Source organism: Boleophthalmus pectinirostris, unplaced genomic scaffold (assembly GCF_026225935.1).
Source record: "Boleophthalmus pectinirostris isolate CB_2022bp ecotype Guang Dong unplaced genomic scaffold, ASM2622593v1 HiC_scaffold_11, whole genome shotgun sequence".
In the NCBI taxonomy this organism is placed as follows: Eukaryota; Metazoa; Chordata; class Actinopteri; order Gobiiformes; family Gobiidae; genus Boleophthalmus; species Boleophthalmus pectinirostris.
The window spans coordinates 4,201,471-4,226,715 of record NW_026570994.1 but is presented as its reverse complement, the minus strand read 5'-3'; the positions used below and the strand labels follow the sequence as shown (position 1 = coordinate 4,226,715).

The window sequence follows — 25,245 nt, the reverse complement described above, 5'->3', positions numbered from 1 at the left end:
CCATCTGCCTCACGTCAGCACGCCGCCCCTCGCCTTTTCACGCTCTCGCTCCTTCCTGCGTACAGCGAACACAAGCCCCTCCCACAGTGCGGCTGATTAGAAGAGCAAGACCAAACGTGAAGCAAAAACGAGTCTAAATTTGTGTTCCAGTGTTGGCACAAAGCAGGTCTACAGCATAGAGCGGATCTACAGAACAGACCTACTGCCACATTTGGCTGAAGTTTGTCTAACAAAAGTGCACAAATGCATCTGTGTTTGTCACGATGTGCGTTTGGTTTGGTAAACGTGCAGAGGCTGGTAAATATCACTGCAAAACCAGAAAAGAATGCAACTCCAGTTTGGAACTTTAAAAAACAGGTTTAAAAATCTTCCTTCACTTTTTCCACAGTTTTGTGTAAAGTGCCAGAGGAAGTTCTCTTAAAGAAGAGGTTCTCAAACTGTGGGTGAGGGTCCAAAAAAGGGGCACAGAGTGTTTCAGTGCAGTTTGTTTGGCTTTGTATTAGGTAGATCATTTTGACTTGGTCATTTTGTAAGTAGCTCGCATGCTGAAAAAGTGTGAGCACCCCTGTTGTATGGGATCGAACAAACACTTGTATTGAATCATGACACTAGTATCAAACGATTCGATATTATATTGAATATTGTTCCATTGTTCCGTTTAAAATAAAGGTTGTTTTAGTATGTAGATATTGTCAGTTTGTGGTATATTTATGTATTTATGTCTCAAACTTAGCATTAGCGTTAGCATTGACAGCCTATGTTAAAAGACGATGTTAGCAATTTAAGAAACAGAACCAGTGTTTGTTGATTTATTATTTGTTCAAATTTTGAAATGGGTAATGAGCATAAAAATCTGACAGCCAGATCCATTTTCTAAAATTAACCTATTAAAGTAGGATTTATTATGCTTGAGGAAATAAAACAAATTTTAAAAACAATTAAACAATTTGGTCCCGCTGTGTTTGTGTCGAGCTTTATTCAGCGTAACATTAAATCTAAGGTTTGTGAATGATGTAGCTGTTAACTTGTATGCTAATTATAACTTTATATGGCGCTTGGTAAAAACTTTGAGTAGTGATGTATCCGACATGACAACATTTTGTAGCAGACTAAGTTATGTTGTTGTTTTTAGCTTTTATGCTAATTGTCCGCGCTGATTGCTGTGTTATGCTAAATACGCTGGAATACTCAAACATGTGCAGCTCCATCTGGATTTCTGACGAGAAAACATGATCCAAACTTGGCATAATGGCTCGTTTAAAATCTTTTCTTTGACAGCGATAACATTTCTTCTGTTTTCTTTCTGTTTTTAGCTCTCCATCCACAAGAACGGCACGCCTGAGGGAGAGTCCAAACACCTGCTGGTCATGAAGGGGGCCCCGGAGAGGATCCTGGACCGCTGCTCCTCCATCCTGCTCCAGGGCAAAGAACAGCCCCTGGACGACGAGATGAAAGACGCCTTCCAGAACGCCTACCTGGAGCTGGGGGGCCTGGGGGAGAGAGTGCTGGGTAAGGACGGAGCGTTATCAGGGACTGCGCCAGATAAAAACAGACTGTGGACAATGCCCGGGGCCCGCATATCAACAGGGGGCCTTTTTATTGAAGAATTGTTGTAGAAGTTGTTGTAAAAATTGTTGTAGAAAGGTTATAGAGAAGTTTGGTTACGACACAGACATTAGCATGTGTGGCGAATAGATTATTTGCAAAATATCTCTTCCCACTACCCAACGGAACCCCTTTTATTTCATCAAGAAACAAAACAAAACAAACAAACAAACAAAAAACATGTAATTGATAAAAATGGTTAACTACTGGCATTTTTTTAATTTGTTTTAGTCTTCTTATTTATTGCTATTTAATTTACTACTACTACTACTACTACTACTACTTCTACTTCTACCACTAGTATTACAACTACCATTACTACTATTACAACAACTATTATTACTACTACTATTATTACTACTACTACTATTACTATTACTACTACTACTACTACTGCTGCTACTGCTACTGCTACTGCTGCTGCTACTACTACTACTACTAGTATTACAACTACCATTACTACTATTACAACTACTACTATTACTACTATTACATTATTACTACTACTATTATTACTACTACTACTACTATACTATTACTACTACTACTACTACTGCTACTACTACTACTACTACTACTGCTACTACTGCTACTGCTACTGCTACTGCTGCTGCTACTACTACTACTACTAGTATTACAACTACCATTACTACTATTACAACTACTACTATTACTACTATTATTACTACTACTACTACTACTTCTGCTACTACTTCTGCTACTACTGCCACTACTGCTACTACTACTACTGCTACTGCTACTGCTGCTGCTGCCACTACCACTACTACTACTAGTATCACAACTACCATTACTACTATTACAACTACTACTATTATACTACTATTATTATTACTACTACTACTACTCCTACTACTGCTACTGCTACTGCTACTACTGCTACTGCTACTACTGCTACTACTACTACTACTACTACTACTACTACTACTACTACTACTACTACTAGTATTACAACTACCATTACTACTATTACAACTACTACTATTACTACTATTATTACTACTGCTACTACTGCTACTGCTACTACTGCTACTACTACTACTACTACTACTACTACTACTACTACTACTACTACTACTACTACTACTACTACTACTACTACTACTACTACTACTACTAATATTAGAGATTAAGGGTCTTCAACTTGTTGCTCTCCACATCCTTGCAAGTAGCTCGCCAAAGGATTTCTGAATTACACGTATTGTGCTGAATAACTAAAACTGGATTAATTTAAAAGGCTATAATGATTGTAAATGGGTGATTTTGATGACTAACGTTGCACGCTGTAAGCATATGAACATCTAACTGTGCCCCATCTAAGGCTGTGGCTCTTAACTTTATTCCATTTCTTGTGACCGCTAAAATGAGGAGATCTTTGGCATTTTCATTTTGTAATGTAGCTCACCGGAGGAAAAAGGTTGGAGACCCCTGGATTAACTTTTTAACAACTATAATTAAAGCAAATATAAGGGCACCCCAAAATATCTTGTATAAGGCCCCCTACAAGCTTGAAACAGCCCCGACTACTCCTAAGACAAAAGCTTCAGTTCATGTTTTTTTTTTTAATTTCTCACCACATGTTCTTGTTTCTCACCCAGGTTTCTGTCATTACAACCTCCCCGACGAGCAGTTCCCCGACGGCTTTGCTTTCGACACAGACGAGGTGAACTTCCCCACGGAGAACCTTTGCTTCATCGGCCTCATGTCCATGATCGACCCTCCCCGTGCCGCTGTGCCCGACGCTGTGGGCAAGTGCAGGAGCGCTGGGATCAAGGTATGACCCTATTAAGACCGTTGAATGTTCAGTTGATAGTTTATGTTGCTGTTGTCTTCTTGGGTAAAACACTTCTCCAACCTCGTAAGCGTGATTGTTTTGGTGGTGATTGGAGAGTCCATTGGAAAGAATGTTTTGTCAGTCAATCCCAGGGCAGCCTGTCTTGAAAAGCGGCTCTATAAATCTGATGTATTATTATTTTTTATAGGTCATCATGGTGACAGGTGATCATCCAATCACAGCTAAGGCCATTGCCAAAGGTGTGGGCATCATCTCTGAAGGCAACGAGACCGTGGAGGACATCGCTGCTCGCCTCAACATCCCCATCAACGAAGTCAACCCCAGGTACTCCCACACTTAAATACTCTTAAATACTCCTGTTAAACTGAGAGAGACCTTTGACTGAGACACAAAGGCGACTCAGAATCGCAGAGTAAATGTCCATCGGGATCAGTGAAGTATCTTTCTCCCTCAAGTTCTCCAAACCTAACCAAGCATCACATTTCCTTTGCCATGTTTCTCTCAGAGATGCCAAAGCTTGTGTGGTCCATGGAGGAGACCTGAAGGACCTGACCGCGGAGCAGCTGGACGACATTCTCAAGTACCACACGGAGATCGTCTTTGCCAGAACCTCTCCCCAGCAGAAGCTCATCATCGTGGAAGGCTGCCAGCGCCAGGTAATTAAAAATCTGTTTTTGTTTGTTCTTATTTAAACCGATGAGTTAAAAATTTTGCATATTTGGACACTTCATGTGTGTTTTTGGACCGAAAATAATCACGTAATGAATAGTTTTCACTTTGCTGTTAGCTTCCCTTAGGCCTTGAAATGAATAAATATAAAATTTTATATTCAGTTTTACAAAGAGTTTATGGGAAAACGAATGGAAGATTTATTTACAGACCCACAGCAGTCTTCAAAGTGGGCAGAACTATTCAGCTCCACGTACAATGCACAGAGATGGGAGTGTGGAGTAGGTAAAAACTGAATTTTGTAAAAGTTTAAGGGGAAAATAATGGGAAAACGGATGGGAATTTTTTTTACGGAATCACAGCGAACTTCAAAGTGAGCGGTACTGCTGAGTTCCATGTACAAAACAGAAGAAATGTTATTGTTGTCAAAGAAAAGGTTTTAAATGTTGCATCTGAGCAAAGATCAAGCCTCGAGAATCCACGTATCATTCATTCTTTCGTTTTTCAAAATAAAACCAAAAATAAGAACAAAAACACAACTATTTTCTTCATTATTTGTCTTTAAAAAATGGATAACGATTTTTTTTTTCAGTCCTGGTTTAGTCCTGGTTTAGTCCTGTTTTAGACCTTGTTCAGTCCTGTTTTAGTCCTGGTTCAGTCCGTATGCGGCGCAGAAGTCCGAGATTGCAGTTCAAGTCACGGAAACGGGAAACGGCTGTTATCCGTTGTTTCCATTATTCATTTAAACACAAACTCGAAAAAAACAAATCTTTATCCATTTTTTCATTTTGGTTTTGGAGACAAATAATGAAGAAAATTGTTTTTTCATTTTCTTATTTTTGGTTTTATTTTGAAAAACGAATAAACGAACGACACATGGATTCTGGAGTTCTGAGCGAGCTGAGAAGCAAGAAAACACGGTATAGCATCTCCCCTTTAAGCGTTTGAGGCCCATGTTTTTCTAATTTGGCAAATGTCAGTTTAGCACGGCGCCGGTGACTAATGGATATTTTTATAAGGTAACGCTTATTCACGATTAGCACTTCGGTGTGATGACAAGGTGACGGAGCATTGCAGCTTAGCATCTGTCAAACAGCAAGATCACCCATGTACATTAATATTGAAATATGACAAGCCAGGCCCGGGATTACGCTGCTGTGAAGGCTGGAACTGAAGCGGCCTATGAGTCACCGGGTAAGCAGCCATGCAACGCGAAAATAGATCATATGATTTATGTGTTAAGATGTAAAAACTTGTTTGGTTGTAAATGAAGGAATTGTAAATGAGTGTTTCTTATTCAAATTCACTCTTATAAAACCGCAATCAGGAAGTACTTGTATTGAAATTGTGAAGAGGACAAATTTAGTTACCGAGTCTCTTCTGCTGATTGGATTAAGAACACTCTTTGCTTCGAGTTTAATCACGAAAGGCTCAAAGGACGGCTGGAGCGAAGACGGCGGTGGCAGCGTTTGTAGCGGCGTTTATTTTCGCCAGTTTGAAAATTTCAAATCTCAGGACGATCCGTCTTGCCGGGCCTGGTAAATTGCGAAAGCTGAAGATATGAAAAAGATGATATGAAAATCTCAAGTGTTAAGGGGAGTTTTTCGGCAATAAGACATGGCTTTTATCTGAAATGGACTCCAGTTGCTGCAGGCGAGATATTTTGACTCCCATTCAGAAGCCAATTTCATATTGACGGTTCTGGTCTGAGACGCCAGGGTTTAGAATGCACTGAGCCGAATAGGTCCTGACCCTAAAGGGAAGAGATATAAAGTGAAACTGCCCTGCCCTTGTGTATATACTAGCCTCAATTTGGGCTCTTTTACCCTTATTGTGATCTGCTGTAGACTACCTGATTACACCTGATTGGCTCGATGTCTCCCTTGATCGAAGATGTGAGGACACTACTGTACTCCTAGCTCATAATTTCTGTTCAAAGAGAGCTACATTCTTCACAAAAACAGCTTCAAACAGACATTTCTCTTCGTTTAAATTCTTCACTTCTCTGTCTTCAAATGAGGGCTTAGTAAGTGGCTTTAAGATGAAACTGGACAGAGGACTGTGAACCTGAATTATTCATTTTGTGCAATTACTGCTTTTAAAGAGGAGGTATTATGCAAAATCTTTCCTTTTTTAAAGATTTCTACCATGTTATAACGTTCCCTCATCCAAAACATGCCTGGAGAGGTTTTAGATATCATCCATGCATGTTTGAGTCATTTATGAAGGTGTAACAGTACAAAAATCATTGTTTGGTTTGTACCTCGGTTTTGAGGTCATGGTTCGGTTCGTTTTCGGTACAGTATGGGAACAAAATGCAATGGAAACAAAATGGGGCAGGGATCCCGTGCCGGCAAAAGTGACAACCGTAGTTTTGCGAGGATTCACGTGGTTCGGAGCGACGTAGTCAAGGCGGGGGGCAATTGTTGTTGAAGCAGCCTAAATATAAAGCAGGGGTGTCCAAACTTTTTTCATCAAGGGCCACATATCTAAACAGAGATGAAGCAGAGGGCTGATCGAGGGCCGTAGACTGGTGCTCAGTACAGTGAATCATTGAAATATGTGCATGTTTAACACGTTAGAATGAGCCATCAGTCTATTCATGCTAAGATCCTTAAAACCACACAAAAAAACTTGCAGTAAGAGTTCATTTTTAATTGATGCAAGGTAATTCGGGCCAATTTACTTGGAAGCCTCAGAGCCAAGAAAAATTTGTCTGAGGGCCGCATTTTGCCCACAGGACAAAGTTTGGACATGTCTACTATAAAGAAACACTGCCACCCCAATCACGGACGAGTTCCTTTGTGAATATTAAAGAGCTGAGTCTTCGGTGTAGCTGCACATGTAGTGGCGGCATATAAACACACACAAATTGCGCAAATTCACTCCTGCACTGCCCTGCACCAAACCGAACATCCCATACCGAAATGGTTCAGCACGAATATATGTACTGTTACACCCCTAGTAATTTAATCTCTCCTGGGCCCTATTCAAAGCCTCGTCACAAGCCTGTGTCACTCATGCTGCCAAATGACAATTCTCCATAAAAATACAAAAAACATGATACAAAACCATATACAACAACTTCACAAACCTGATGTGATGTGCAGTAGTTTCATTAGCAGGATCTGCAATGATTGTAATGTGATACCGCTCTGAAGGGGGAAGTAACTTAGCGCGGAGAGCAATGGAAAGGGAAATTCAGAGCGTCAAAACAAAACTTATAACATGTTAATACTTTGTTTTCAGTGCATATAAAATTTTGAAAACAATAAGATGTAACTTGGCAATCCAGATTTCTTATGTTCCCATAGAAATAAATTCATAAAAATAAATTGTGATATAATGAGGTTTTTTAAAAGTTCTAAAGTATCCACTTATTTTAAATCATATCTCAGTTTCATCTGTTATTTTTTTTTGTCTTGTCTCATGGAATTTGTGTCTAAATTTAATCCTTGCCACCTTTATTTCTAAAACCTCCCTTTCTCTTCAGGGAGCCATCGTGGCTGTGACAGGTGACGGTGTGAACGACTCTCCCGCCCTGAAAAAGGCTGACATCGGCGTTGCCATGGGAATCGCCGGCTCCGACGTGTCCAAACAGGCCGCAGACATGATCCTGCTGGACGACAACTTCGCCTCCATCGTGACCGGAGTGGAAGAAGGCCGTCTGATCTTTGACAACCTCAAGAAGTCCATCGCCTACACCCTGACCAGCAACATCCCCGAGATCACACCTTTCCTCCTCTTCATCATCGCCAACATTCCCCTGCCCCTGGGAACCGTCACCATTCTCTGTATCGACCTGGGAACTGACATGGTAAGACTTTCCGCTGACGTCCAACTCTGCAGTCTAATCTGAAGTGCTGTTTTAAAAGTGCACCACCTATTCGTCTCCATGAAGATGTTATTGCTTTGCTTGGAAGCTCCACATTTTGGCATGAAAGTATAGAAAATGGTCATATTTTTACACAGCGCTTTTCCACTTTCAAGGCTAAAAATGTTTTACATCAAGAAACTACTCAAGCATTCACACACTCTTAGACCAGTGTACGCCGCCAATTGCTCGTCAAGAGCAGGATTCGAACCACCAACCCTCAAATCCGCAGTCAAACACTCTACCAATCTAGTTACTGCCGCCAATCTATCTTGTTAGATGGTGAAAAACATGCTTCTATTTCATCCCTCCTGAATGATTCACTGTGCGTGCGAAGGGAACGTTCAGTACTTTCAGCCCTAAATGTGGCATCCCTCTGGCAGTCATCTGACACTCATCTGACACTCATAGAACCACAGTTACAGTTGTGATTTTTGATTCACGCTCTGAGTGGGTCCACAGATGTGACCTCGGAAACAAGCAGGTGGCAGAAAAGTGTCATAGTTCAGCTTAAAATGTCTCAAAACTGGCAATTCAGACTTTAAATATTTTGGTAATACAGAGTCCTTTTGAACTTTAGACCTCTAGACTTAGACTCAGATGAATTTTATTGATCCACAAGGGAAATTATTTGGACACAGTAGCTCACACATGACAAGGCAAGGCAAGGCAAGTTTATTTGTACAGCACAAAGTAATTCAAAGTGCTTTACAGAATAAGAAATACATTAAAATCATAATAAAAACAAATCAAAACATAAATAATCATGAAGATTAAAATGAAAAAAGAGAGACATATAACATAATAACAAAAAGAAATAATATGAATTGTGATAATAAAAAAAAAATGAAGTGTTATTAAAGGAGTATCAAAAAAGCAGGAGACTGGTGTCAAATAAGGTCTAATTAAATCAAATCTTAAAATCAAATCTTCCAGAAAAACAGAAAGACTAGATATATTGTCTTCACAAGTAAAGAATGACTATTAACTAAACACAAGCTTTTCTTTAACATTACCTTTTATTTTGATGCGATCATAAGCGATGAATTTTGTGCCTTCTTTGTCACTATTGTTGGTTTGTACGATCATAAACAAAACTGGCATCTTTAAAAAATGAATATAAGAACTAAAAAAAGAATGTATTTCTGTTTGAGGTGTTAGTATATGAACAATCTGAGTGATGATTTTAAAAATGTCTAACACTGTAAAAGCCTTTAAAAAATATAAAGCATTATGTTTTGGAAGATATAAAGCTCTGGAATGAATGAATTATGCATTAAATTTAGCTTGTTTTAATTTATATTTTGTCTCTTATATACAGAGTAAGTCGTAAGTAAAATTGTAAATGTAAACTTGTTCGTATGCTGCTTTCTTTCTTGAAATTCTGTCATTGTTTAAAAGGTCTGGCATTAGAAGTACTTTTTACTTCAGCCTTAATCCTTTCGGTCATGATCCATGGGGTTGTAGTCTGTGTTTTGTTTTGTTTTGTAGTGCTGCAAAATGACTGATTAAAAAACTACTACTGCTAAACATGCATCCCGAATTTCAAACTTCCAGTCATTGTGTAATGCATACTGGGAAGGATCCTCCGAAAAAGCGGCTTTCATCGATCTTTTCAAGTCTTTTGAACCATATCACTTTTGTTTCTGGTTCGGATATTGTCATATTTTAGTTATGGGATTCGGACATTATAATTGTGTGGTTAATGGATGTCCAAACAGTGGAAAACGGCTCAAGAAATGGGTGTTTCAACTTTAACTGACCATCAGCTAACTCTAAATATGTTACACTTTGGAGTGTTGGACTTTCATTCATTGCTGAAGAGGGGCATTTTACTTCCAGCACCGCCTTTCCACAGCATGAACATTCTGTCAATAAATCAGGAGTTTCCCCTAGATACTGCTTGTCTTCATGAATAAACAGACCACATTCTCTACAAGTTGAGCCAGGGATCGGGATTTTGCTTTGATGGCGCTCCACATACAAAATATTCGCTGCAAACTCTGGATGATTTCTTAGGCAGCCAGAGGTTTTCTTTTTGGTCCTTCCTGTGTATCAATACCGTCCATCAACTTCACCTTTTACTATTTTTCAATTCCGTTGGGAAGAGAAACAGTTTGAACAGAGGTTTGCAGTCACACACATCTGGTTCCCTTTTGCATTTATGGAGTTTGCAAACTTCCGAAGCCCATTTCTCGAGCTGTTTTCCGCTGTTAGGATCCAACAACCACACAATTACAATGTCCGAATCCCAAAACTAAAATATGACAATATCAGAACCAGAAACAAAAGCGATATGGTTCAAAAGACTTGAAAAGATCGGCTTTGACAATAGATGCATCCCACCAGAAAATCAAACATGTATGTATTGCCCGATGACCAGAAGTTCGAAATTCGGGATGCATATATAGCAGTAGTAGACTTTTATCGGTCATTTTGCAGCACAACAAAACAAAACAAAACATAGACTACAACCCCATGGATCATGATTGAAAAGGTTTAGGCTGAAGTAAAAAGATCTACTAATGCCAAACTCTATAAAACAATGGCAGAATTCCAAGAAAGAAATTAGTCTAGAAACGGCAAGTTTGCATTTACAATTTCACTCAGGACTTACAGTAAATATAAGAGACAAAATATAAATTAAAACAAACAAAACTGTATGCATAATTCATTCATTACAGAGCTCTATATCCTTCAAAACATAATGCTTTATACTGTTATTATGTAAATGTATATGTACTAGAAAAGTAAAAAAATAGAAATATAGTCTCATAAATACAGACTTAGATGTTCTGAGAAGCCTGGGATTCTTCTATTAGTTAGGAGTTCAGATTTCAGTATTCCGACAAATGCTCTCGCTCCTAGAAACATGCACTGAAGCTTAAATTAATTTGTGTTAATGAGGTGATCTAAATGTTAAACGGGTACATCTGCTTTCCAACCTCTCCAGGTCCCTGCCATCTCCCTGGCTTACGAAGCCGCTGAGAGCGACATCATGAAGAGACAGCCCCGTAACCCCAAAACGGACAAACTCGTGAACGAAAGACTCATCAGCATCGCCTACGGACAGATCGGTAAATATAAAGATAAAATATAAGCAAGCGTGTTTGTTCGCGTGTTCAACCCTGTCCTTAAGTGGCAATCGCGGCATGGTTCCCTATCTACTCCCTCTGTGTCTGTGTCCCTTCACTATCACAAAGTTCCCTGATAAGCTCAAGAATGGCATGCACCCAAAATAGGACTGATATCGAGCTGGGACGGTGGTTCTGTGTATGACCATCTATGACACAAATAGTGGCCTAAAAATAAACAGAGATAAAGATTGGAGCTTGTATCAGAACATACCTGGAGTTGAGTTTTGTTTCTATGGCGTAGGTTTGGTCTCAGCTTGGGTGGGGACATGAAACCAACTGATACATTACTTGATTAACAGATTAATTATATAATATTGTTGCAAAAACCAAACAGCCCATCTTTATAAGAAAGGGTCAAATGGGATAAGAAGACACACAGGGTCTGGGCAGGTCCAGAACAGAGCCCTGCACTCTACGAACTGGACGCAAAACGGCGTGGGACACATTTTGAAAGCTCATTGCAGGTGTGGGCATGGATGGAATGATAAACTGTAGTCCCACAAACTAAATATGGGTGTTGAGTAAAATATAAAAATGATTAATTTGTATCTATCATGCAGAATTTGTGCTGGGATATATTATTTGGCATTAATAAAATCATTTTAGCAAGACTAAATTTGCAAATGTGGTCTAATCTCATGCACATTTTAGACAATTCCTTTCCTCTTCTCCGTGTTTGTGAGAGTTTATGAAAGCGAATGGTCCTATCTTGCATCCAGGATTTGCAGGAATTACAATTCTTTGCGGGAGCTGGCGGGAGCAGGACTGCACAGTGTGGGTGCGGGACTGTAAATTCCCGCTCAGACCTCTACTCCAAAATAAGTGAGAGGTGGTTTCATTTTTCAGTTCACAAAATGTACAGTTTGTGTCCATTGCCTTTCTAAGATGATTCTTTAGCGGATAAATGTGATGAAGTTTGTAGCAGATTTCCCTTTGTCTGTTGGTGATGAGATGTTTGTGAAGTCATGTTCAAACATTTTTCCATGGAATATTGTCAGTAAAGTCGGGGTCTCACAGCGCACGAGTAGGGCTCCATTTGGGAGTTGCACTTGTGCTGATAGTCGCTCTTTTTCTGCGGCGACTCATTTATAAGTCAAGTTTAATTGAAGATGAAGCTGAGTAAGTTCTTTTTGAAAAGTTTTTCAAAGTTTGGTGCAGCATCTTCACTCACGCTGCTCAAGCCGATATCTTCCTCACTCTTCTGCCGCTTCCCCAGTTTAGGCTCCTGGCTCCACTAATGACATCACTTTGTTGGGCAGGAGTAACCCTGTCGTCATATCACTGAATACATCTCAGAACATCTCATAAACAAAATGTGAACTAAAACATGTTCAATTAATTCTATTGAGTTTGGAAAAATATCTGAATAAATGTATGTTTTTGTTTATTACACTAAAATGTCAAATATTGGTAGGGACTATTTTGTCTTCCCCAAATATTGGCTGTGACATGTCCCCACCGTCCTTATGCAAATCTACACCCTTGTTTTGTTTTTTTCACACAAACCAGATTTTTAGGAAGTTCTGAAAAGCCCCCATTCCCCCTTGTGATGTCATAAGGTGGTGATTGAGGAAGTTGTAAAGCCAAAACACCTCCACTAAATCCATTCTATTCAATTCAGCAGAAGGTTTGTCAAATCCCAGATACAAATACGATATTAACTGACAGTTTATTACCGAAATCGGTATCGAATAGAGTATCGAACCATTTCCTTTGTATCGGGGCATTATTCGGTGGTAGCAGTAGTAGTAGTATAATCCAATTCACTTTATTTGTGTAGTACGTTTCATAAACTGCCGCAAAGAGACAACAAACAATATTGCTACTAAAGGGACAAAAATGCTCTGTTTAATATCACTATAATACAACAATAAAACCAGTTAGAGCAAATAATACCATAAAATACAACTTAATAAAATAAGTGAAAGTGAAATAAAAAATAAATAAACCACACAGAGGACCGCACAACTCCAGCGGTGTTAAAAGCCCGAGAATAAAAAAAGGGTCTTAAGGGTTTAATTTCACTTGTTCTTAAACAATAAAACCAGACAAATCAAATTAGATAAATAAATAAGTCAAAAAGAAATAAAAAACACTGAGAGTCGCACAACTCCAACGGTGTTAAAAGCCTGAGAATAAAAAAGGGTCTTAAGGGTTTAATTTGACTTATTCTAAAACAATAAAAAACAATTAAATCAAGTGATCAGACCATAAAATAGCGATGAATGAACAAAATAAGTCCAAATGAAATTAAAAAAAACCCACAGTGGACCACCCAACTCCAGCAGTGTTAAAAGTCCAAGAATAAAAGAGAGTCTTAAGGGTTTAATTTTACTTATTCTAAAATAATAAAAAAAAAAAAACAATTAAATCAAATGATCAGACCATAAAATAGCAATAAATAAATAAGTCCAAATAAAACAAACATTGAGGACCACACAACTCCAGTGGTGTTAAAAGCCGAGAATAAAAGAGAGTCTTAAGGGTTTCATTTTACTTATTCTAAAACAATAAAAAACAATTAAACCAAATGATCAAACCATAAAATAGCAATGAATGAACAAAATAAGTCCAAATGAAATAAAAAAAAATACACAGGATCGCACAACTCCTGTGGTGTTAAAAGCCTGACTATAAAAGAGTCTTAAGGGTTTAATTTTACTTATTCTAAAACAATAAAAAACAATTAAATGACTAGACCATGAAATAGCAATGAATAAGTAAAATAAGTCTAAATGAAATTTAAAAAAAAAAATAAAATACTGAGGACCACACAACTCCTGTGGTGTTAAAAGCCAGAGTATAAAAGAGAGTCTTACGGATTTAATTTGACTTATTCTAAAACAATAAAAAACAATGAAGTCAAATAATCAGACCATAAAATAGCAATAAATGAATAAGTCCAAATAAAATAAACATTGAGGATCCAACAACTCCAGCGGTGTTAAAAGCCGAGAATAAAAGAGGGTCTTAAAGGTTTAATTTGACTTGTTCTTAATCAATAAAACCAGACAAATCAAATTATATCAGACCATAAAATAAGAAATAAATCGTAAAATGAGTCCAAATAAAATAAACACTGAGGACCACACAACTCCAGCAGTGTTAAAAGCCAGAGTATAAAAGTGGGCCTTTTTAAAGAGGGATTATGATGCAAAATTTATTCCATTTTGATTTATTTGTAGCTTTCTACCATTGTTCCCTCACCAAAAACAAGCCTGAAGAGGTTTTTAGAGGTTTCATCCATACATTTGTGAGTAATTTAGCGATCTCTGTTCTATTTGAACCCTCCTTACAGTTAGCTATAAGATTCCGTACGAGGCTCCGCCCACAAATCTACGTCACCCACGACTCAGAGCTTCAAAAACACAACTTAACATTGCATTTTCAGAACTCTAAAAAGTAACACTGTGAAGAGTATTATAAATCAAGAAGCTATTGTTTTAAGCCTCATTTGACGCTCCTCAGTTTTGGGTGTACATCTACATTACCGCAATTCCACCTTTTTAAAAATGTTAAAACTCACAGTCTGAGAGTAATTATTAAAAAAGCCTGTTATCTTACTTGTATGAACTGCTGTAATTTGGAACCCACTAATCACGGTGTCCGAGATTTATGATTTCTTTTATTTTTTTCCACAACCTAATTTAATTTTACTCCGTTTTGTAAAAAAGATGAAGTCTCGATTTTTGCGCTGCTCATCAAAAAGACCACACGAGCTTCCTCCATGTAAATCGGTCCCATTAATGTATTCATTGGCCGGGACTCGTTCTACCAAAAGGCCAATTTACAGAATCAATTATCGATCTGTGAGCTGAAAAAAAATCTATTCTGCTGCCACCGTGAGCTCACTAAATACATGCGTCTACTGCCATTCAACCTGCTCGAGCTGTATATGCAAGGATCCGTGTCAATATTAATGGTGCACTGTGTAACATTTTGGTTATAGGGGTCCGTCGCCACCTTGTTTCTATGGATACGTCATTGCTTTGTCTGGAATGTTCCACAGTATGACGTTAAAAAGATCTATCTAAAGTTTATTCAATCACAAGTGGTTTTAATGCTAAAGAATGCCTAGAAAAAAACGGTATTTTGACTGTGAGCTGGGTCGCCTCGCCGCAGATCTGACCTGTAACATGGTCCGGTTTGGTCTCCATGAAGATAGAAAGGTTTAATGCCACACTGTGAATCATTCCAGACAAAGCGAGAAGTTACACAATGCACCTAAGTTTTTTTTCCTTTTTAATCTTAATTTTGCTGAATTTTATCATTTGGCTTTTGACTATTTTGACTGCAGCAGATATCATACATGTACATAAGGTAATTCCAGTTGTTACCTAGCAACCATACTGCAAACAAGGGTCTAAATTACACAACAGTTGTCATTAGACTAGTGAAAATAGATTACAGCACCTTTTTATTTTGTTAGATGAAGGTTTAAACTGTCAGAAAAATGGCTTCCTTGTTTTTTTGATAGTTTTCCGTGTTGAATATGATTTTTCTTAACTTTTACCTACAAACTGTGACTTAAATGATGTAAAACTATGATAAATACAGCAATGACCACAGGTACTATCCCACCAAACCAAGTCAGGATACTAAAAACATGAAACTCTGCCATATATGTACCGTATTTTTCAGACTATAAGGCGCTCTTAAAATCCTTTAATTTTCTCAAAAATCGACAGTACGCCTTATAATCCACTACGCCTTATGTATTAATTCTGGTTGTGTTTACTGATCTCGAACAGATTTGAAGTGGGTGCTCAAAAATCAGTCAAAATGTTTTAGAATGACTTTGGTAAACTACAATGCTGCACTGCTTGATGGATTGTCAGAGCATTATGGTTACGGCAGTCAGAAGCCTCGCAGCGTAAAGGACGGTGTATAGTTCTGCATCCGGCATTTATGACATCAGTGAAATGCTACAGAGAATATATGACCATTCATGTATACGATCTATGCAAATGACCTGCCAACTTAGTCCGACAGAAGCTGACCGCATCAGCGCACAAGGAGCGAGCAGTTTTTTAATTTGTAGTTTATGCAAATGAGCCATGTGGATTTAAGCTTTGTTTCTGTAAAACATAAACAAATGTACGTAAAACTGCATTAAACACATTATAGTCCTCCTCATAGAAAAAAAACAAAAAAACTAACTTAAATGATCCAGCCACATTCACATTCATAATCCACATTCACCAAGACAGGGAGGCAACGACACGTAAATTACACCATGATCTACCAATGGATCGTGGATGCCTGAGCTAAGGATCAGTGTCAAGTGTCGTCTGTTTGTTTCACTTAATGCGTCTTATAATCCTGTGCACCTTAAGTATAAAAATAGACGAGAGAATTCAACATTACTGATATTAAGCCTTATAATCCGGTGTGTTTTTATAGTCTGAAAAATACAGTACTTTAAATTGTATCGTTTCTCTCTTCAGGTATGATCCAGGCGCTTGCTGGTTTCTTCACATATTTCGTGATCCTGGCTGAAAACGGCTTCCTGCCCACCACTCTCCTGGGCATCCGAGTCAGCTGGGACAACAAATACATCAACGACCTGGAGGACAGCTATGGACAGCAGTGGGTGGGTGCACATTCTACTGATGAACATACAGAATTATTGTATTTACACTTTAGAATTCAGTCTCACAATTTCAGATGGAGGGCAGGGGTCTGTATAACTATGGGAGGATAATTTTTTGAGAAGAAATAGCCAAAACCTACGATATACAGATGTTCACAGGCAGAGAGACTTGATTAAAATATAAAAAAATAAATAGCAATAATAATAATGGTAGTAGTAGTAGTGGTAGTAGTAGTAACTCAAGTCGCAATTTTCATGACCTTGAGACCATAGACTGTATAAAAAACTGGAATAAGGGAGTGTGATGTCACCCATAACATTTCGGCTCCAGTCAAATGAAGCTCATCGAGGCTGGCGGTTGTTGGGACAAATTTGGAGCGGATATTTTTCATAAATAAATTGTAATTGTAATTTGGATCCCATTTATCACGGTGTCCAAGATGTATTATTTCTTTTATGTTTTTCCACAACGAATTTTAATCCATTTTGAAATAAAGATGAACCAGCAGTCTTTTTTTTTTTTTCCCCTGCTCATCACAAAATATGAAAAATATTGAAAAATAAAAACACCGGGAGCATGTAGAGTGGGTTAATACGAACATTTTAAGACCTAAACAACAGCAGTTACGGAGAGAATGGTGACGATTTTTCAATGTGAAGTCAATTGGAAACTGAGTCGGTGGAGCCGGAAGTGCGTCCATGCTCACTTCCTGTTTAGAATGTCTATTCCAAAAGTCTATTGTTGACTCACTTGACTAATGTTCCATAAAGACTTGACTCAGGACTCGACCGTTTGTGACTCAATACTTCATTTTGACTTGGAACGACTTGGCTACAGGCTTATTCTATTACTAATAAAATAAAAATAGAGCTATATGCATAAATACGGCACACTTTATTCATTTATGCGCTAAGGGAAACCACTCACTGAAAACCTGACAAACCTTTACTTAAATTAAAAGAATTTGGCTACAGGCGTCCTCCAGGCTGTGTACACAAACCGGCCACGTTTAAAAGTTTTATTATTTTAATGGTCGAACCCCCCGCTTGCTTTATATATCGTATAAATCAATTTAAATCCAGTGGAGACTTCAAATCCCAAACATATTTCCAATATATATGGTATAAAATGGTATAAAAATGCATGTATGATGACTTGTGGGGACATTAAAACTTTAGATGTACTTGTAACTTGCATTCAGGTATCTTACTCAAACCTTTGCAAATGCTATCATAAATTGTTAGGGGATGGGCTCCATAAACTTCTCCCAACGTCTTGTTTCCGTGGAGATGTTTGTTGCTTTGCAGAATGTTCCGCAATATGGCAATAAGGTTAACTAAGCAGGTAATGCTACTAAGTCAGATGTGTGGAGAGGTGACTTCGCTCATGTTTTTCATTTCTGAGCAAGAAAAACACCTGAAATGAAATGAATGAACAGATGGTTATTTTAATTGCCATATTGTGGAACATTTCAAACACAACTACTAATGTCTCCATGGATACGAGAACTGACAAACCCCCATCATAAGGGTTATATAGTCTAACTAAAAATCCATTCGTCCATCCGTTTTAAATTCCTTTCAGCTGACAACAGTCACGTCTTGGCAGGGGTGGATGATGTACTCAATATTGTTACTTGTGTAATCATTTGTCCCTGTGTCTGGACTTTTACTTAAGTAAAAGTATCACATGAAAAAATGTACTTCAGTAAACGTATTAAAGTACCTGTTTTAAAAATGTACTGTAAGAGTAAAAACAAACTATTTTGCAGATTTTATAAAAATTAAAGCATCAAATGTAATTTTGAAAAAGAATTTGGCTGATTGTAAGTGATTCAATTGATTTTCTTCATTTTTCAAGCTGTTTTTGTGTATTTGTGTGTTTGGTTTGCTCAAAATTGGGACGTTAACTCAAATGAAATGTGCTAAAAATAAGTTTCAGCCTTTTCAACGTGTCTCAAATTATAAAGATTTTTCAGTCCAGATTTAAAATGTAGTGGAGTAGAAAGTACAGATACATGCTTTCAGATGCAGTGAAGTGAAAGTCTCCATTGTAAAAATTACTTCCTAAAAATTGTACTTTTGCTTTTGTACTTTGTTACTTTCCACCACTTGTGTTTAGTCTGAGACAGTTCCATTCAATCCCAATCTGCTAAAAATATGTCACATTTGTTTATTTATACTGACAGAGAAGACAAAGAACTTTGTGCCACTTTTTGTTTCATGTGGATAGGCCCAGTAATTCGAGAGATATTAACCATAAAAACAGATAAATAAATCTGCAATCTGACAACAATTTCCACCAAAGAGTTCTGACCTGTCATCCAACTCCATTTAAAGTATCAGGCTTCTAGAACGTTGCGATGTCAAGGCCTGGTTCTTATGTGTTCTTGTATCTCCACAGACCTACGAGCAGAGAAAGATCGTGGAGTTCACCTGCCACACGGCCTTCTTCGCCAGCATCGTCATCGTGCAGTGGGCCGATCTCATCATCTGTAAGACCAGGAGGAACTCTGTCTTCCAGCAGGGCATGAAGTAAGCACCAAGCAGCGTTTTATTTTTCTGATCTACGTAATAATGTTTCCTCATCAAAAACAGACCTGGAGTTGTGTTTTCTTTCATTCGCACATGTTCAACACACAAATCTTGCATATTTAGGCTGAGTTCACTCTGCTCCACCTTGTGATGTCATGTGGTAATACAGATGCTCCACTTTTTGAACTCCATACACCTTCACTAGAATCGGTTTGGGTGATTTCAGCCTTGGAATTCGCAATCTTTACTGAACAAAAGGTAGATGTTAACTTGAAAACTACCACTACATGACATCACAAGGTAGAACAGAGAATTTTGAGCTTTGAGTTGGGGTAAAATTATTATAACATGGTTTAAACTTTGTAAGAATCAAGAAGAATCAATTTTGTGTAATAAAAGACCTTTAAAGTGTCTGTAAGTGATGACAGCATATATGGCATAAGCAGCTCTTCAGGTCAAAATATGTTCGCTGCATCTAATTATGAAACATTTTATTGTCCAAGAATCAGGAAGTATGCTGCCGGCATGCTAGTTATGGTGCGTTCGATTATCCATCCATCTCCCGCTTGGATCTCGGATATAATGTCACGTCCACACTTCAAGAGTTATTATTTTTCCCGTGTCTGACTTGGAGAAAAAGATGGATGCCAACCACAAAGCTGTTACTGTTGTTGTTTATCTTCTGTTAGCGACTCTAGGGACGTTTAGCAACACCTGTTTAAAACAAGTATTTTTTCAGTATTGGCCTCAGCACAACACCGACCACCATCCCCATAGACAGTGATACGGACGCAGTAAGGTATTGCAGTAATACAAGTGACTGAAATTGTCATTTAAACCATTGTTTATTCCCAAAGACTGCGTCGCAACCCTCAGGTGGGTCGCAAGAGATTTTTTTGGGTCGCCTTGTCACGATCTGCATGTAGGTCTGCAATATGCAGTTCTGCTCCTGCAACCCGGACTGGAGCACACTAAAAACGCACACAAAATGTTGAAATATTAAGACATGTTTTGTGTAATTTTTAATTTTTTTGTAATAATTTTTTGACTATTTTTTGTTCCAGTGTTTCTGGTTCAATTGAATGTTGAAAAGAAAAAGAAATGGGCTACATTTAAAGTGCAAATAGATGACTAATGGATTCTTTTATTGCTGCTTCAATGACTGTTTTTCATTGTTTCAAACTTGAGTAATACTAATTGTTCAGAGACACGATCACTCAGTCAACAACAAAATATCCTCATTAATGTTCAATAATGCTCAAATCCAACTTTACTTCGTGATTTACAAAGAATATCTATTGACTGGGGTCGCGAAAAATGACACCGGCCGCAGTCGTCTTGTATTCTATCTTGGTTCCTCGGTGCTCGGTTTCCTCTGACTTCTTCCAAGTTCCGCCGTCTGAGAAAAAGTGGCGTGTCTGCTTGTCGCTAGGCAACGCCCTTGAACCTCCGAGTCATGGATAATCGAACGCACCATTATTATCATTACCGCGATGTCGAAGCTCTTCACAACGTTCAGAGGCCACAGCAAAGCGCTTATAAACTCAGTGATGAATAAGTTGAGATAATAAGCTTAGACCTGCTGCAGCCAGTTTTGTTTTTCATGTTTTTAAGAGTGTGAAAAGGTACAGTGGCTTTTAATGAGCGTAGAATAAAGCGAGGTCTGCTTCGGAGAGTAGGAGGGCATAGGGAAAGGCAGCAGAGGTAAGAACAACAAAGGATTCCAATTATACTAAAAACAACAAGTGGATAAAACTCCAAACTCCACTTCTTGCATTTCTTAACATGGTAAAAAGCGAAAAATTAACACTCGTTTCCTTGGTACCACCTTAATAACCAATAACTACAATAATTCAGGCTTAGGAACTACTACTAACTAAGGGGTTATGACTACGAAATAGGGTTAGGGTATTAAGTTTTGAGAAACATTTGAAGCAATTTCACTATAAAATGAAAACAACATTTGGTTATTTATAATGTTTTTGCCATGGTACCACTTATTTACATTTGTGTGTCTCTTAGGAACAAAATCCTGATCTTCGGACTGTTTGAGGAGACCGCTCTGGCTGCTTTCCTCTCGTACTGCCCTGGTATGGACGTGGCCCTCAGAATGTACCCTCTCAAGTAAGTCAAACACCCACTTTACCAACCTACCATATTTTATTAAACCAGAATTGAGTGTTTATTTGAATCAAAGCCACATATTGATGCACACACTGAATGATTCACTGTATTGACCGACTGTCTGATGGCTCTCCACGTCGTCTAATGTTGGTTTGATTTTGTCACCGCGTATTCAGACTTGATGCTTTAATGTCTCACTCAAAGGTGTTTGCTCACGGGGTTGTCGAAGTAGAGAATTTTTTTTAGGAACTGGATAAAACTCTGTACATCTAGGGTGGTCCTTATCCAAAGAAAGAAAGAAAAGTTAAAAATGTCTCTCTCTGACCCCCTAGATATTTAGCATTTAATAAAGAATGTTTGCAAAGTTTCACAAAAATCCATGCATATTTAAAGGTAGCTCAAAGACCTTAAAGTGTTTGTCATTGTGCTCTTCATTACTGCTAAAGTACTGAAGGTAACACAATTAAAGAGTCAAATTTTTGCAGCATAATCTCCTGTTCACTCAACAGACAGATGCATTTCCTGTCTTAAAGAAAACATGATATTGACTGACAGCACAAAAACTAGCATCAATAAAATATTTTTCTAAGAAATTATGTAGAAGACACATTTCAGTTAGAGGCAAAAAAGAACATTATAATATGCATGTCTTATCGTACAAAGACTTAAACTACAGTACATGAATGTCAAGGAAATTCTGTAAGCTATTTTCCCTATTTTCCGCACTATAGGGCGCGCTCTTAAGCCTCCAACTCTATCAAAAAACTATTGTGCGCCCCAACAGATGGGCGATTACGGCGTCCAGCACCCACATCCCTCTCGTCATTATCCGAGTCAGTGTGGTTACTGTTCCCTGGCAGTTCAGTGATGATTCTGGTCTTGGTGAAAGCTTGGACCACAGTTGATACTGATCCTTAGCCCAGGCGTCCACGATCCATTGGCAGATCGTGGCGTAAGTGGCTCGGCGCTGTCTCTCTGTCTTGGTGAATGTGTGTTCTCCTTCTCTCATCCACTGCTCCCACACAGTTCGCACTTTCACTTTAAAACAGCCTTGAGTTTAAAGTTTAAAGTGGGTATTGTGAGTGTGTCTCTTGACAGGTGCATTTTGATATTAAAAGGAATCACAGTATGTATTACTCCTGATGCTCCTGACTACGGGAGCTGTAATGCTGAAAGTGGAGCGGCTTTGTAATTTACTAAAGTCGTACTAAGACACCCCAATAAATTCATATATAAGGCGCTCTGGATTATAAAGCGCGCAGTCGTTTTTGGATGAATTAAAGGCTTTTAAGTGTGCCCTATAGTGCGGAAAATACGGTACACGTTTTTCTCCATGGAGATGTTATTGCTTCGTACGGAATGTTTCCCAGTGTAGCATTAAACTTTTCTATCTTCATGGAGACCAAACCATACCAAGTTAAAGGTCAGATCTGTGGAGAGGCAAGCTATAAAACCACCTGTAATTGGATAAATGTAAGTTAGAACTGTTCAATGTCACACTGTGGAATATTCCAGACATAGAAACAAGCAGGTGCCGGACCCTCCACCAGAAAAGTCACACAATTCACCTTTTAAACCACAGGGATTCTACAATAGTGTGATGTCACGTGAATCCGTCCAATTACTTGTACACATTTTCCCACACGTATCCTGTACATTATTATTGTTGGTTCTAAAAATTCCCAAGGCTAAAGTGTCCCATTTTTGATCCGGTTTGAGCTCTGGATTCAGGCAGGATTTCTCACGGACATTCTTGTTGTTTTCCAGGCCCAACTGGTGGTTCTGCGCCTTCCCATACTCCCTGCTCATCTTTATCTATGATGAAATTCGCAAGCTGATCCTCAGACGCAGCCCAGGAGGTGAGGCCTAACCCACTTTTTCGTTATTCTGCAAATGTTTTCTTTTCAGATGTTTTTTTCCCCACTCTTTTCTACACATTCTCTCACTTCTGTTCCACAAATGAATGAGAAAAGTACATTTAACACACTCACATTATGCTAAATTGTCTTTGAGTTGCGTTTTTAAATGTTTTATTGTTGTTCCCTCTTCAAAAACATATCTGGAATAGTGTTTTATTTCATTCATGCTTTTTCATTAATCTCTTAATCCAAAATAGTCTCCTGAGCGCTCAAAAATTCACTGTTTGTATTTTACCCGGATTGTTACGTCATAGGTAAAAATTCAAATCTCTCTTGCTGTTTTTAAGCTCATAAACACTACCGGACACATTCATGTAGCCCAAAACTTAATTCATTCATTCATTTTCTCATTGTTCATGCTCCAACGCCTCATTGTAAACAGAGGTGTAGTTTGTAAAGTAATTTTTTTCATATACAGACATTATTAAAAGTTAGAAAATGTGAAATTCAAAGGAAGCATGTTTTAAAGCAGACATGTCAAACTCTTTACAATAAATATTTAGTTTGGCCCACGACATAGTCCCAGTTTTTAATTTTGGGTTTAATTGTGTTTGACATCTCGTTTTAAAGGGAATTAACAGGAAGTGCTGCGTTAGTTTGCTAGCTATTATTAGCATTAGATTGTAGCCTAAATAAACTTAACCAAGACCAAAATAAGTTCATATTTTGACTTAATAAATTAGGACTTAATAAGGGAAATCATGACAAAAATTTGACAGTTTTTATTATGGCATTAGATCAAATTTCAGTAGTTTTCAGTAATTATAATTTTTTTATTGATTTATTTTTTTCTTATTTAACAAAATTAAAATACTAATACTAAAATACTAAAAACCAAACATTTGTATTGAGCAAAACTAAAATAAAGACACTGAGGATCTCAAACTCAAAAACAATTTTACAAGAAACAAAATTACATTACTTCTTGATAACATTTCTATTACTTTTTACTATTTATGAAAAATTATATATTACAGCATTAAATAAAATTTCAGTAGTTATCGGACATTTTTTTTAATTGATTTTTATTGAACAGAACTAAAATACTAATACTAAAATGCTAAAAAACTTTAATTTTTGTTGAACCCTCCGCCCCCTTTACAAGCAAAAAATTTACAAGCAAAAATATAAAAAAACCCCTAAACTAAACGTTTTATAGGAACAAAAATTACATCTTTTGTCTCGGTAACGTTTATCTATAACCTATATTTTTTCCAAGATATATGTGCATCCCTACTCTCCTCTCATACTTTTTTGTCATTTATAGACTGAAGTTTCTGAATATATTTTTGTTTTTTTGTGTTTCAGGTTGGGTGGAGCGGGAGACCTATTATTAAACCCCTGTCCACTCCCGATCGTCCAATCAGCTCGCATCTCCTCCTCCACTCCCGTCTTGCATGAATATTGTCTTGCTGCTCGGAAAATAAATAAATTTTAACCTCTGTGAAACGAAACAAAAGAAAAAAAAGTGATGAAAATTGGAATATTGTTTTTATATTAGGGAATGCTTGATACTACTCTTAGACAAATATGAGATGGATCGTGCTGTGGATGCTGATAATGCTAATAATGACATGACTATGCGTGCCTTGTTTATGAACAGGACCAATTTTATACATGTTTTTAACAGTTATAAACGATCAATAAATGCGCTCGAGTCAGGTCCCACACATGAGCTACCGTCTCGTTTTTGTGTCTGCTTCTTTTTTTTATCGTTATTTGCCTGAGCCAGTAACGTAGTAACTGGCTATTGTTCTTCGTGGGTTTCTTTTTATTATTCTTTTTCTGACCAAATGACCATTTTTGAACCCCTGAACATCGACGGAAAGTCCCACACCCCGGTATCAGATCGATCGGCCCGGCAAAAGATTTGATAAAATGGGCACCGTGACAATGACCGACGTGACTCGACTCAACAGCGCCGCCTAGAATTGGACCCCTGTGAGAGTGGGGACAGGCAAAGTTTGTCACAGGGA

General features: G+C 37.9%; 1 protein-coding gene across 1 annotated transcript in view; it reads left to right on the top strand.

Moving 5' to 3' along the window:
- The window catches only part of LOC110170895 (sodium/potassium-transporting ATPase subunit alpha-1), a 79,664-nt gene extending 54,735 nt beyond the window's left edge, over positions 1 to 24,929 (top strand). The window contains exons 11-21 of the mRNA XM_055166684.1: positions 1,314 to 1,509; positions 3,222 to 3,397; positions 3,606 to 3,742; positions 3,924 to 4,074; positions 7,581 to 7,904; positions 10,915 to 11,038; positions 16,546 to 16,691; positions 19,096 to 19,226; positions 21,249 to 21,350; positions 23,118 to 23,209; positions 24,578 to 24,929. Coding sequence (XP_055022659.1) covers positions 1,314 to 1,509; positions 3,222 to 3,397; positions 3,606 to 3,742; positions 3,924 to 4,074; positions 7,581 to 7,904; positions 10,915 to 11,038; positions 16,546 to 16,691; positions 19,096 to 19,226; positions 21,249 to 21,350; positions 23,118 to 23,209; positions 24,578 to 24,606 — 1,608 coding nt within the window. The 3' untranslated portion in view covers positions 24,607 to 24,929. The remainder of the gene's footprint in view (positions 1 to 1,313; positions 1,510 to 3,221; positions 3,398 to 3,605; positions 3,743 to 3,923; positions 4,075 to 7,580; positions 7,905 to 10,914; positions 11,039 to 16,545; positions 16,692 to 19,095; positions 19,227 to 21,248; positions 21,351 to 23,117; positions 23,210 to 24,577) is intronic.
- Positions 24,930 to 25,245: the final 316 nt, after the last annotated feature.